This window comes from Delphinapterus leucas, chromosome 10, assembly GCF_059928025.1.
Source record: "Delphinapterus leucas isolate spDelLeu-1000000601 "Yukka" chromosome 10, BTC_Dleu_Yukka2, whole genome shotgun sequence".
Lineage (NCBI taxonomy): Eukaryota > Metazoa > Chordata > Mammalia > Artiodactyla > Monodontidae > Delphinapterus > Delphinapterus leucas.
This window is the reverse complement of record NC_143138.1, coordinates 67,766,542-67,781,364: the sequence shown is the minus strand read 5'-3', so window position 1 is coordinate 67,781,364 and position 14,823 is coordinate 67,766,542. Positions and strand designations below refer to the sequence as shown.

At 43.0% G+C, this 14,823-nt stretch overlaps 1 protein-coding gene across 1 annotated transcript in view; it reads right to left on the bottom strand.

The window, feature by feature from the left end:
• Window positions 1-14,823, bottom strand: part of DOCK3 (dedicator of cytokinesis 3) — a 416,069-nt gene that overhangs the window by 92,860 nt on the left and 308,386 nt on the right. Inside the window, exons 14-15 of the mRNA XM_089919399.1 lie at window positions 9,634-9,759; window positions 5,089-5,106 (exon numbers count right to left, since the gene is read on the bottom strand). Of these exons, the coding sequence (XP_089775525.1) occupies window positions 5,089-5,106; window positions 9,634-9,759 (144 nt within the window). The remainder of the gene's footprint in view (window positions 1-5,088; window positions 5,107-9,633; window positions 9,760-14,823) is intronic.

Below are 14,823 nucleotides of genomic sequence, written 5' to 3'. Positions count from 1 at the left end.
GCAAGTCTGAAATGACCTAAGTCTCAAATGCCTTTTTTTAGGGGGGAAGGAATTGTCTGTTCATGCATAAAAGGAGATTATTTAGGCTGCTCTAAGCTTCTAAACCCATAAAATGACGAATTTTACTTAACACAAACTAAAGAAGGGCTTTTGACTTTCAAAAAAAATAGTAAAGGCTGTGGGAAAAAAATCTTCAAAGGAACGAAATGACAAAGGAAACCAGGTAAGGCCAAAGTGAATATGTGTTAGGAGCCTGAAGAAATCAACTAAAAGTTAACGGAACAATTAATTAACTTGCAAAGCAAGCCAATTCAGAAGCCAGAAATACTTTCTCCTTCAGTTTTTAGAAGAACTGGCACATCTAAATCTGTTCATTACTTGGAATCACAATGACATAAGTCTTTGTTTTTGGTTAGCAACTGAGCTTTCTGGCTTGGTCAGATACACGATGACTGACAGCTCCTTTTCTGCACTGTCCACCTCTCTAACTGTGGAAGTGTCCGAGTGTCTCTTACATATGAAACAGTGATAGACCAGGACTGGCATATATCTTGGGCTTTGGGGGTCTTCATGACCAGACCTTCTATTATTCAGGTCGCCTTCCTACTGTAGGAGTGCAATCATGGTTATTTGGTCACATAATACTCTCAAAACACTTTGACCCAAGTGGGGAAGAGCAGTCCCTGAGAAACAATTATTCTCTGAAAGCGCAGAGAACTTTCTCTAATGTGTGAAAGCTATTTCCCCAAACAAATAGCCCTGAGGCTACCATGAAGGGAAGAGGAAAATGTGTTCTTGAAAATCACACACAAATGCAACTGCTGGGTAGGTGGGACAGACTTCAGGGTGTCCATCCTTGCAGTCCATATAGACTTTCCTCCTGGGTTGAGTAGAACCTCTCCTTTGAAGTTTGATGAGTTTGACACTTTAATCTTCCTCTTTTGAACATCCCTGCTTGGGCCCTCCTAGCAGGTCACCTATTTTAATAGGTGTGTAGGTAGGGTGGGGAAGACTAGCAGAAGGAGAAGGAAAACTCAAATTCATTAGTTTGCTACCGTCAGAACAGAGGCTGAATAAAATCAGCCCTGAAAGTAAAATTCAAAATTAACTGGGAACTTTACTATGGGTTATTGCCATTATAATGGGATAAATCAGAGTTGGTTACACCTTAAATTTTTAACAACTGGAACAGACATCTCAGAGCTTTCTCCTGATAAAAGCTTTTTAGTTACACATTAGCTTTTCTATGGAATTTAAGTAATTATTCAATTTCGAGGACGATTTGGCATAAAGTGAAGAGTCTAGAGAATTTTAATATCTGAAGAATAGGTGCTTTGTTTAAAATTACCGTGGTATAAGTCAGCACTCTCTGGCAGTTATTCTCAAGATAATTCACGTGACTTTTAAAAGCAGATGTTGGCTACCAGCAATAGTAGTCTAGCTTGTACAAACATATAAATTTCTGTGGCTCTACACAAAAGTTAACCATATTATAATAAGTGTGTCCTTAAATGGAACATTTCAAACTTTTCCTAGCAATATATGATATAAAATACTAATACTAAATTGGGTATTGTCTTGGAGATTGACAATGACAGAATTTGGTCTGTTTTGGTTTTATAGAGTGAGCTCATAGCTTCTGGGCAGCTCCTCCAGGGTATTTTAAACCAAAATGCCAATTTCAAATGGAAGGACTGAGCTAGACATTCCTACAGTTTTCATTCTTTTAAAATTTTCTATTTAAACAGAATGCTTTGGTGATCGTCTAGCTGAGAAAATTTATAAATACAAGCAACTGTACCTTCTGGGTTACACACTGAAGCAGCTTGATTTCATCAGATCTTTGCTCTTTATTTAGAGAACAACCAAGGTTGTTCTCAGTCAGAATAGGTATCAGGCTGCCTTACGGGTTGCAATTTTGCAAATTATGGCCTCAGTTTTGAAAGCAGCACTTTTTAATAGTTAATGGTGCTGGGGCCTTCTTGTCAAAACCTCTCTGGAGGATCATTTAAATTGAGCTCTCCACTAATTCTCAAGGAACTAGAAGAAACAAATGTGAAAAGCTCCAGAATGTAATGACCCAGGCCTGCCTTACAGAGAGCTTCCCAGGGTCCCTGCTCTTCAGCTATCCTTATTGTATGTTACAATACAAAGCCTACAAGTGGAATCATGCCTCTGGGTTAAGGTACTGTCTCCAGGAGGCTCATGTAAACTTTAGCACCAATGGCCAAGAAATATTACCAAGAGAGGGATGAGGACAGGCACCTTATCATAAGAATGGGAAACAGAAGTCCTGAACAGTGGTTTCTGTGGTTAGTCTGAAGACCACTGCCTGGCTGACTGTATTTGAATCACCTAGGGAGCTTGTTAAAATTAGATTTCTAATATTCACCCTTTGAGATTCTAGTGGGTCTTGGGTGGGCTTGTGTACTTGTATTTAAAAAAAAATCATCAGGTAATTCTGATGCTCTCCAGGGTTTAACATCAGGGGACTATAAAGTGGGGGTCTGCTTGGAAGATACTAGTGAAGTCTGGCTGAGGGTGGGGGACTGGGCACCTCTTAGGCAGCATGGAGGAATGCTGGGACGGGTATGGAAGGGGGAGGCTTTTCCACAGGGAGTGGGAGTGCGTATTGTTGAGGGCAGCCCTGACTCAATTTGTTAGGTGTCCTCTGCTTCCTAAGGTTGGCAGAGCCTCTAACAACATCAGCAATGCCTTACATCTCTGAATGCTTAGTGCTCAGTTGGCATGCAACAGAGTTTCTTGAATGGGAAGATGAATGAGGTTGTTCTTGTAAGAGGGCTTCAGAATAAATAATCTTTGTCCCTTTCACAGTTTCACACAGCAGCCAGTGACAGCTGTTGGTATAACTGCATGTCAGAGAACTAGGGACTTAAGAGTAGGCAGAGGTTGGCAAACTTTTTCTCTAAGAAGTCAGATAGTATCTTAGGCTTTGTAGGTCACATGGGTCTCTGTCACATGTTCTTTGTTTTCACAACCCTTTTAAAATGTAAAAAACCATTCTTAGCTGGTAGGTAGTACAAAAACAGGCTGCTGGATTTGGCCTGTGGGCTATAGTTTGCTGATACCTGAATTGGAGTGTTCAAGGGTCAAGAGCAGCATCACTACGCTGCAACTACACATCAAAAATCCAGATTCCTAGAAGTCTACAATAAACAGCTGCTGGGAAGGAGCAAGGTAATGAACTTGAGGCCATCTTACTGCGTCAGGGATTGGCGTGAAACATTCTGGGGTCCTTAGAGAGTGACAGGTCTTAGAAGGAAACAGTGCTTTTCAGCTGCCAGTAATCTCAGAGGGCTGAGGAGCACTGTGACAGAGCTGCATCCAGCAGAGAGAAAAGTGCATGCTTCAGTGGCCAGGTCTGATCATCCAAAGACCTGAATCCTAGCATGACTTTGGAGAAACAGCTCACAACGTGTTTGCAGGTCTCTTCTGAAAGCAGTCTCTGTAGAGGTGTCAGAATCTTCAAGGTCCAGCTCAGGTACCAGAGCATGTGTTAGCAAGATAGTCTCTTGCCAGACACTCCAGCCTTACTTGAAGTTTTGGGGCCACACAGTTCCAGCCTCTGTAGAATTCTATGCCAGGAGAAATGGTCCAGGACAGCCTACACAGGTTTGCAGCAGTGTCTTAGTTGTGGTGAGTGGGGACTACTCTTCGTTGTGGTGTGCAGGCTTCTCATTGCGGGTGGCTTCTCTTGTTGTGGCATGAAGCACGGGCTTCAGTAGTTGCAGCTCGTGGGCTTCAGTAGTTGTGGTTCGCAGGCTCTAGAGCGCAGGCTCAATAGCTGCGGCGCATGGGCTCAGCTGTTCCGTGGCACGTGGGATCTTCCCAGACCAGGGCTCGAACCCGTGTCCCCTGCACTGGCAGGCGGATTCTAAACCACTGTGCCACCAGGGAAGTCCCTGGGCACTAAGACTTGCTTGGATTCTTTATTACATTCATGTTCCTTCTGTATAAATTACACCACATGTGTGGAGGCTCTAGGTTCAAGGATAACAGTATTAAATACATTATTTAGACCTTGTCTAATTCTAGATAGGATTAGGAAGAGCTTCTGTGGATAGCTTCTTTCCCTTAAGACCATGTAAAACTAGAACTTTCTCCCAGCAGACACAGCAGCCTGCTTGGGATGGTGCCAATCCTGTCTCTTGGCAGAATAGGAGTCTCCTGACAGCATTCATGGAGATGTGAAGATGTTAACTACCATTTAATATGGACACCTTCAGACACATGACCAATGCTTTATGCTGTAGTAATTCTTATTCTGAGGAAGAGACTAAAGAAAGACTCTCGGGAGGATTTCTTTAGTATCCAGGAAAGACAGGTTCCTTATTCTTCTAACCATGTCTTCAGTGTCAACACTTCTGGTTTCTTTTGCTACAAAGTCAGTGATGCTCTCTGCTCTAACAGGATGACAGGAATGGGCATAGTGTGACATCACTATATACGATTATTCCTTTCTTGGATCAGGGATGTGATGATCTTCCAACCTGTTGTGGGACCAGATGTGATTATTCCTAAACCCTCCCTTAGAGACACTGCCAAAGCTTCATTTGACACTCAGACTGACCACAGTCCTATGAATCTACTTCTGGTAAATACTTTCATCACTCTGCTGAGAATAGCTTTTCTTTCAAAAGTCGTGTCTCTTTCAAAAGTCATGAGATGTGTCCAGCAGAGCTGAAAAGAGCATCTTTCTGCCTTTCTGATTCTTTGTAGCTTGGGATAAGCACTACTCATTTTCTTTTCAATGGGAGTAGCTGATCCATCTCACAAAAATCCTTTCCTGTATCTATTCACCTAGGGCTTTTTAAGATTTTCTAAACATTCCAACAAGTCCTTAGTTTTCTCTGATCTTAATGAACACCCTAAGTAATACACAGTCTCTAGGCTGGGCTGGTAGCTTCTCCAATGTCTTGTCAGTTATCCCAAAAGGTGAGGCTGATGAAGGATTAATAATGTAAATGACACCCCACCCCAGTATTGCAGCATAACATTCCGTGAAACAAATGAAGATGGAAACAAAGCAGGCAAAAGCAGACAGGACACACAAAAGCAGGAGCTTACACCCAACTATCTTCATCTCTGCACCAGAAACAAAGGGGCAAGAATGAGGGGACAGCACAGAGAAAAACAAGAACAATTAAGACAAACAGGAAAAGAGAAAAAAAACCATCACTTGCAGGTTGGTGATGAAGCATGCACTTTTTATCAGGGGTCAAACCAAAGGACAGAGTGTATTTTTGAGCACAAGGGCAAGAGTCAGGGGGCCCCCTAGAGGGCTGCCATGCCAGCATAGCTGCCTTCTAAAGGGCAAGGTCAGGGCAACCCAGAGACGAGCTTGTGCCAGGTCTGACTCAAGGAAGGGCAAAGCATCCCTAAAGCAGAGTACTCTCTAGGGCATAGTTCTCAAAGGGGGTCCGAAACCAGCAGCATCGCCATCACTTGAGAGCCTGTGAGGGATACAAATTCTCAGGTCCCACCCCAATCCTACTATCTCAGAAACTCTTGGGTTAGGCTTAGCAATCTGTGTTTTTCCAAGCACTGCAGGTGATTCTGATACATACTAAAGTTAGAGAACTACTGCTTTAGGAAAAACTTGGCCATCAGCTAGAACATACTAAATCAAAGGGCAGATTTCTTCTGACAAGAGAGAAGCTCATTTAGCTAACCTGAAACTTGGCCCATAACGTCCACAGTAAATGATAACCTTAAAAATTCAAGGTTTATAAAACAAGTTAAAATATTTATTTCCCACAGAGTCATGACAGAGCTCTGTATTCCTACTGACTCCAGGGAACAGACTCTCCAGGAAAGCTAACAGTTAGAGAACTACACAGAAGCTGGTGGCACATCTCTGCTGGCTTAGATGTGGTCTGGAGAAGGGTACAGGCCATTCTTGAGCAAGTGGTTTTAAATCATTCCTTTCAGTTTACAGTCTTTTGGCAGACAGTTTTCTTTAAAGTTTTATTTTGGCTAATTCTGACAAATGAGTCACAGAAAACAATGTTAACTTCAACATTCACCTCATTCACCTGAAACACCTGCCCTGCTCCAATATTTCCTTTCCAGTTTCTTGAAAAAAATCTAAGAGGGCTTCCCTGGTGGCGCAGTGGTTGAGAGTCCGCCTGCCAATGTGGGGGACACGAGTTCGTGCCCCGGTCCAGGAGGATCCCACATGCCGCGGAGCGGCTGGGCCCGTGAGCCATGGCCACTGGGCCTGTGCGTCCGGAGCCTGTGCTCCGCAACGGGAGAGGCCACAATGGTGAGAGGCCCGCGTACCACAAAAAAAAAAAAAAAAAAATCTAAGAAAGGAGTAAAAGTGTGCTATACAGTTATTAGCTTTCATATGCAACTAAAATGAGTTTGGAGGGAAGGAGGAAATACCCATAGAAATATGGTGACAAACCAACAAAAGTCTGTTAAGTGCTCAGTTTCAAAGTAAGGTTTAAATTCCCGCATCTGTTTATCCTTCTATAATCTTGGATGATTCCTGGGTTGATGTGCCTTCTCTGTGACCTCCCAGAACACCAGCAATGGCAGACTTGCCTCCTACTCACCACCATGGGTCATGAGCACAGCTGGATGGCTGTGTAGTCAGGGCCTCAGCTGTGGCAAAGAGTAGGACATCTCCTGTTCACACCAGTCACATGGTGTATGTGTACACACTCATGGAAAGCAGCAGGAGACCATCAGAAAGACCTTTTTTGAAACGGTATGTTAGATACTGGTGTAGTTATAACTTGTCTAAATGCTGAAACTCAGAGCTGTAAGCTCTGTCAATATGCTTTGACAAGGACCTATCTGGGCCATCTGACAAAAAGGACCTCTCCAGATTAGTATCTGGTGGTTTCTGCCAAATGCTGGTAGTTTCAAAATAAGAATCACAGTATACGAATAATTCTAATTTCCCCAGTTACTCTAATTTCTCAGACTTAAGTGTTGAAATGCTCACAGTTACTAACATAATTTATTTCCTTATTCATTTCCCATATGACCATGTATCAAGAAGTCGCAACTTCTTGTAACTCGGTCACACCAGGACCGTGAGGTGTGGGATTGCTGCAGCCCAGGTGACGAGTGGACCAGCTGCAGGTGGAGGGGTGACCTCACTTAGGGAGTTCTTGCCACAGACATGGTTTCCCAAGACAGGCTGACCACAATTTAAGACACTGCTGCACACTTTTCCTGCTGCTCCAGCAGGACCTGCAGGGCTAGCCCTATCCCCTTGTCCAAGGATGGCAAACCTACTCTGATGATATCTTGGGGTGCATTAAGGTGGCTGTCAGTTGTTAGTGCACAGTCCTGAGAGTGGCCATCTATGCAAAAAATTCTTTCCTCAGGGGGGAGGAAAGGTAAAGGAGAGGACAGATGCATAAAGGACTGTTTCCTGCCTGTGAATCAATCCTTACTTTCAGCTCCAGCACTCAGTACTTCAAGGGCAGACAACACAGCGAAGAGCACACTCACAGCCCCAGTTTGGACATCCCAGGATTGCCAGTGTCTCTGCCTTATAGGGCACATCATACGATGATCCCTTAGCTGCCCAAAGGAGGGAAACTCCCCTTAAACTCAGCTTGCCTCACCAATGATACTGATACTGCTTATTTCCATGGTCATGTCTAACATTCTCAGAAATCCTTTATAAACCTGTGTGCCAATGATACAAAGAGATGCAGAGCGCTCCACAAAAAGATCTCTTTCCATAGATGAGGTTTGGATACTGCAACTCCTGAAATTAAAGTTTGCTTAAAAATTTTTGACTGAAGCTTGCTCCTTTTTAGTCTCTGCTCACTTTGTTTTGATTCTGTGACTGTGTGAAGGCTAAGAGGAAGGAAATGTCCAAATCTTAGACAAACAAGTTCTTAAAAGAGAGAAAGAACTTTAAGTACATTTTTTAGAATATATGACTCTACATCATGAGCCCGGATACCTAATGAAAATAAGATCACCAGAACAATTTTGGTAACTACTAATTATTTCTTCAGTGACATGTTGCCAAGAAGCCAGGAACTATGCCCGGGCTCTTCTTTTCCTGATTACCAGGGTCATCGAGGGCTGAGGAACGTGTTGGGACAGGATGAAAGAAACATCCTGTGGAGGACATCACCTCTACAGTAGTCAGATGGGGGCCTTTCATAAGCATGAAGTCTCCTAAGTATTTAAAGATAAACACATAATTGATTAGGAATTGATTAAATGGCCTAGGACTCCCATACAAAAGACCCTCCTGTGTGCATGAGCAGGAGACAAAGGCTGTCACAGCAGCTTGCTCTGCATTCACAGTGTCTATGGACAGAGAACGAAGGCAACAGAAAACAAGTCTGGGCATAATGTGGGAAGTTGGAGGGCAGCTGGAATCCATCACACAGGCCTTCTCTATACTCAGGCCATACTCTCCTCTGGGTATGTGCTGGCAAATATTTCCAACAAGAGGATTTTACAGCACCATGAAGAACTCCAAATAGGTGATATTTAGAGTGGTCACAATCAGTTTAGTCTAGCCTGGCTTGGCTCTTTTAAACAAAGGCAAATAAACTTTTAGCAGAACATTAAAACTCAGGGAGGGTGGGAGGGAGGAGATATGGGGATATATGTATATGGATAGCTGATTCATTTTGTTATAAAGCAGAAACTAACACACCATTGTAAAGCAATTATACTCCAATAAAGATGTTAAAAAAATAAAATAAAATAAAATCACATCACTAAAAAAAAAAAAACTCACTGGAAAAGGTAGGGCTACTACTCCTCCCATAATTCATCCAGACAAACAGCAATTTGCTTGTTCTGCTTTCCCTCTCCTTGTTCCCATCTTCTCTGGTTATCAGACCACCTGCTATCCATCGGAGCCATGCCTCTACCCTTCCCTCACTCTCTACAGCCCCCTTGGTTCTGATGGCCTGTTTGGATCCACTTCTCTAGCTTGGCCTGCATCCCCCTGGCCAGGAAGCATGAACCTGAGATTGACCTGCTGGAACCACACTTGAGAGTCAATGCATTCCCACTTTCTGCCCTGGCTCTCCATCAGGAATTAGATGAAAGGAGTTAGACAATTTCTGAGAAATTGGCCAGATAGTACTATTCACAGTGCCTAACTTATACCATTTGCCTGACCCATTTTTCTGATACATTATGGTATTTTCATTATGATTCATTTTTCTGATACAAATATATCTGCTATTCCTACGTGAACTGAACTGGGATTCACTGACACTATAGGCACTATTTTCCTTAAAGAGGATCTTCCTATGAGGAGATTCTCCTCTAGGAAATGTAATTGAAGAGAAGAGTATAAAAATCCATCCCCATGAGAAGTTCTGTATTGATTCCTACCATCCGGTCTCCATAGGAGACAAAAAATCTCATCTGCTGGATTGCTGTGCTGCACTGGTGAACATATGTGGGGGCTTCTGGAAAAGAACAGATGCCAACAAGAGTCAAAGGAGCAACTGGCTGCAGACTGCAGTCAGCAACCTGACTTTGGCTGTAGAGGCTTTTAATGGCTGCAGGGCTCCTCCACAGCATAGTTCACCACCTGCTCACAAGGGGAGCACTGGACTCAATCCTCCTAACCATTCTCCCACCCCAGCCCCAAGAAGTTCTGCCTACCTGGCATGATGACGTCAGGAAATCCCAATTTTCTTGTAATTGCCAATCCCCTATTAAATATCATAGGATTTTCTCTCCTAATCTGTTCCATGTCTCCACGAAGAAGCTGCAGAGAAATGATAAGACCTGCAAAAACAAAAGCATTGTTTTTACTCAGTATCACACTTCTACCCTAGAAAACACAGAGTCACATTTTTTCAGGCAAAAATGTGCAAAATTCAGCATTTTTCTTGAGAAAAGTTTTGATGCAGAAAGTATACATTATTCTGAAGAAACATGCTAGAAAGCTAAAAGAATCTAAGTCAAGATAATCTCAAAAATCCAGAGAACTATTCTATTAAATACAAACTGAGGTCTGGGAGATTAAGTTGCCTTCCTCTTTGTTCCCCAGCATCCAGCCCAGGGCCTGACTGGGTCTTAGTGAATATTGAATGAGAGGGTTGATTCACATAAACTGTACGTTTAGGAACCCAGAGAAGTCTATAGAAACAATGGCAGACTAGAAACAAGTGTAAGCAAGGAAGACCTTGTGTGAGGGTGTCCCACCATTTGGAAACGACTAAGTTAAGAGATGCTGTGTTTTATGCCAAAGTGCGGGATGCAATTTTCTGGTTCAACCTTGCAATGGCTTGTACAGAGGGCAGCAGAGCAGACATCACATTCTTCCTGCAGGGAACCAATGCACTGCAAGGAAAGGAAAGAATATTTTGTGGGGCTAACTGAGCCTTGCTTCAGACTCTAAGAATTTCAGATCCTCCAGATGATCCCAGGGGCTTTATTCAGAACTTGAGAGAATGTGCAATGTCCCCTAAAGTGATCTGGCTTTTGCTCATTACTTGTACCTTAGGAGTTTTGCACAAAGAAAGTCTCCTGGAAATCACTCTCCTCCCCTGTCCTCAAGGATCCTCACTGCAGCCACTGGCTAGGAGTCTGTGAAGTCAAGCCTAGATGGAGTTTGGAGTGCCTCTGAGACACTGTGAATGAGATTAGCTGGTAGGAGGATGAGTTTAGGTGCTGATCTATGGGTCAGCAGGAAGCACCCTCGTCAATCTGGAAACTTGGGAGTTGAGCAGAAGATGAATATCTAGAAATGAGGGAAGATGTTATGATAATCAGGACAATCAAAAGAGTGGTGGTTAGAATGGAGACAGTAACAGTAACAAGTGGAGATGTAGAATAAGAACGGTCTGGGAAAGGAGAAGGGAGAGGAGATGGAGAAGTGGAGAAAGAGAAGTCAGGAGAGTCACAGATACTGTATCTTGCAGGTCAAAGTATTCTAGGAACTAGGAATATGTACTCTCACTGCTGGGTCAGTGGAGGAAATACAGTTCTACTGCCGCCCAGACAGAACCTCAAGATGATCTCATTGCTTCAGCTAAGCGCATCTCCCTCAAGAAACCCTGGGATTACACATATGAAGTCACAGGTGTCATTAACACCAGGATCACAGTGCCCTGAAAAGCAGACATATGATATTCCAGTTGGCGTTCTGGTTAGATAATCAGTGTTTGAGATTCGGCCACCCTAAATTAATTTTTTATAGCCTAATCACTTGATGGACTCAGTTACAATTAGTTTATGACCCTGAAAGGCTGAAGGCCTTTGATTTCTATAGAAGACAGCAGTTGGTGAGGTACTCACCCTCCCCCACAACCTCAGCTTATTTATCTGCAGTATCTTTTTTTTTTTTTTTTTTTTTATTTGTGGTAGGCGGGCCTTTCACTGCTGTGGCCTCTCCCATTGCGGAGCACAGGCTCTGGACGCGCAGGCTCAGCGGCCATGGCTCACGGGCCCAGCTGCTCCGCGGCATGTGGGATCTTCCCGGATCGGGGCACGAACCCGTGTCCCCTGCATTGGCAGGCGGACTCTCAACCACTGCGCCACCAGGGAAGCCCTATCTGCAGTATCTTTACACAGCTATCATTACATCTCATCCTCTGGGTGAACAAAAATCCACTGACTTAGGAGATGGCCTAGCCTGGAGCAGATAGCTAAGAATGAAACAGTTTCCAGAATTTGAGATAGTGGATGGAGGGCAAAGGAAAAAAAAAAAATCAGTGAGTGCACTCTTACCGTTTTGCATTGGCAAGGATTTATTCCAATACCCACTGACTGCCTTTCATCTCCTCATTTTTTGAGCTATCAAATTGGCCTATATATGCGAAGTGCAACCTGTGAGGATGTAGAGTGAAGATGCTGGGAGAATCACATCTAGCTTTCAAGCTACTCAAAAAGATCCTGAGTAGCTGCTCTCCTCTTCCAATCATGACAATTAAGAGGGCTTCAGTTTATGCAAGAGAGCAAGTGAAAAGGCACATGAAGAATTAAAGAAACCACCAATGGAGGCTATAAAAATTCCATCACTCAGATTAAGAGATACAAACTACTATGTGTAAAATATATAAGCAATAAACATATAGTGTGCAGTACAAGGAAATACAGCCATTATTTTGTAATAACTTTAAATGGAGTATCATCTATAAAAATGTTGAATTGCTATGAAAATAGCGATTCATAGTGCACATGAAACTAATATAAATTGTAAATCAACAATACTTCAAGTAAGAAATAAGAAAATAGAGGAAAACTCCATTCCCTTTTGTAGGGGCTGGAATCCCAGAACTTCTGGATCACTTTTCTGGTTCTGAAACCCTGAGTGATTGAGGCACATGCCAAATAATGGTAAGGCATGGTCCTTAGGACCGAAGAGCCTCTGTGAATAACTCAGAAAAACGACAACTCACCTACCCAGTACACAACCAGTCCTTTAGCAATTCTGGGTATTCTACCTACCAATCATCTGGCTCTCAAGCCAAAGAACTTGACAGTAAATACGTCTATACAAGTTCTCTGTTAATCTGATCCCTGACACAAGAAAACTGCCTTTTTAACCTCAAGTTAAACACTGTCCCCATAAAAAAGTTACTGGACACAACTGACACCTATTTGGAATACTGGAGGGCCAGCAATCTGGCCCTGGCCCCTCGCCATCCGCATCCCTTATGGAAGAACTAGATGAGGATTAATAATGCAAATTAACCTTAGCCCAAGATTTGTAAATAAAGCTGTACTTAATAGCCATTTAAAAATACATAGAAAAGATGTTAAAAAAATAAAAATAAAAATACATAGAGGGCTTCCCTGGTGACGCAGTGGTTAAGAATCCGCCTGCCAATGCAAGGGACACAGGTTCGATTCCTGGTCCGGTAAGATCCCACATCCCATGTAGCAACTAAGCCTGTGCACCACAACTACTGAGCCTGCACTCTAGAGCCCATGAACCACAACTAATGAAGCCCGTGTGCCACAACTACTGAAGCCCGCACGCCTAGAGCCCGTGTTCTGCAACAACAGAAGCCACCACAATGACAAGTCCATGCACCACAATGAAGAGTAGCCCCCGCTCACCGCAACTAGAGAAAGCCCACGTGCAGCAACAAAGACCCAATGCAGCCAAAAATAAATAAATAAATAAAATACATAGAAAACCACGGCATCAACTGTTTTATTTGCTAAAAGTTGGGTTTGTGGCTACATATCTAAGAGGCCAATAACAAAAATGAAGAGCCACATATATTAAAGCTGCAGCTAAGAGATTTACTGCTGGATGACACATTTACTCTCAGCACTCAAAACCAATATAGTAGGACTTCCCTGGCGGTCCAGTGGTTAAGACTCCACCTTCCAATGCAGGGGCTGCAGGTTCAATCCCTGGTTGGGGAGCTAAGATCCCACATGCCTCACGGACAAAAAACCAAAACATAAAACAGAAGCAATATTGTAACAAATTCAATAAAGACTTTAAAAATGGTCCACATCGAAAAAAATCTTAAAAAGAAAAAACCAATATAGCAACTCCTTCTGCATTTTTGTATGATTTGACTTGACAGGAAAGCACTAATGACTTCTGAAACAGACTGCCAAGGCAATGAACTGTTCATGATGTTTAACAAAGATGGGTGAGAGTTTACAGTAAAGTAAATTAACTTTTTATAAAGAAGTATCTTTAATTAAGGAGACTAACAAAGACCTGAAATATTCTTTGAGCAATTATGAAATTCTCTGACACGAAGACCAGCAGTGGAAAACCCATGCTCAGGAGCTTTGACAATAGAGTGGAAAGGCCAGTGGCCTGCAGTATGGAAACCTGGGCTCCCTGGTTAAGCCACTAAATCATTTCACTGAGCTTCAGTTTCTTCATTTATTTAATGAGGGAGTTGAAACACGTGATTTCCAAGATCTCAACCAGCTTCCAAGTTAAGCCTTGCCAAGAAGCAGTCAGACACACACTTCAAAGAAAAGCAGCCTATTTCTCCTCCTGGATTTCCCACAACAGCATGAAGACCTCCTCTCACTACGGCCATCCTGAGGCTCTCTGAAGTCTATGCTGCCCCAGTACAGAGGATGGGGTGCTTTTCTAACACTGTTTAAGTGGCCAGTGTCTGTGAGTTCTGGACAAAAATCACGGACACTGAAGATGGCATGGTTTCTTGCTCACTCTAGGAGGTGAGACAAAATTCAGCATTTTAACCTGGTGAAGTGATGGTGGAAACTGCTCTTTGGTTGTTTCTTTTTTTTTTAAAAAAAAAACCCCTTTTTAAATTAATTAATTTATTTAAAAAATTTATTTATTTTATTTATTTAATTTTGGCTGCATTGGGTCTTTGTTGCTGTGCATGAGCTTCCTCTAGTTGTGGCAAGCGGGGGCTGCTCTTCGTTGCGGTGCATGGGCACTAGGCGTGTGGGCCTCAGTAGTTGTGGCACTCGGGATCAGCGGTTGTGGTTTGCAGGCTCTAGAGCGCAGGCTCAGTAGTTGTGGTGCATGGGCTTAGTTGCTCCACGGCATGTGGGATCTTCCTGGACCAGGAATCGAACCTGTGTCCCCTGCATTGGCAGGCGGGTTCTTAACCACTGTTCACCAGGAAAGCCCCTCTCCATGTTTTAATCACATCATATCCCAAGAACTTGTAGCCAAGGGTAGCTTTTTATAAATAAAATAAGGAAATAAAGCAAAGAACACTATAAATATTGGTGTGAACAGTTTTCCAAATTGTAGTAACTTCTCTGTATTTTAAAAACAAGATTTGTCTCTTGCTTTAGCCTAGTTTTAGGTGAGGAATATGAACTCCCTTCCCCTTCCAGCACACTGCATGTAGCTCCTTGGCATCCAGGCACATATAAGGGGAAAGA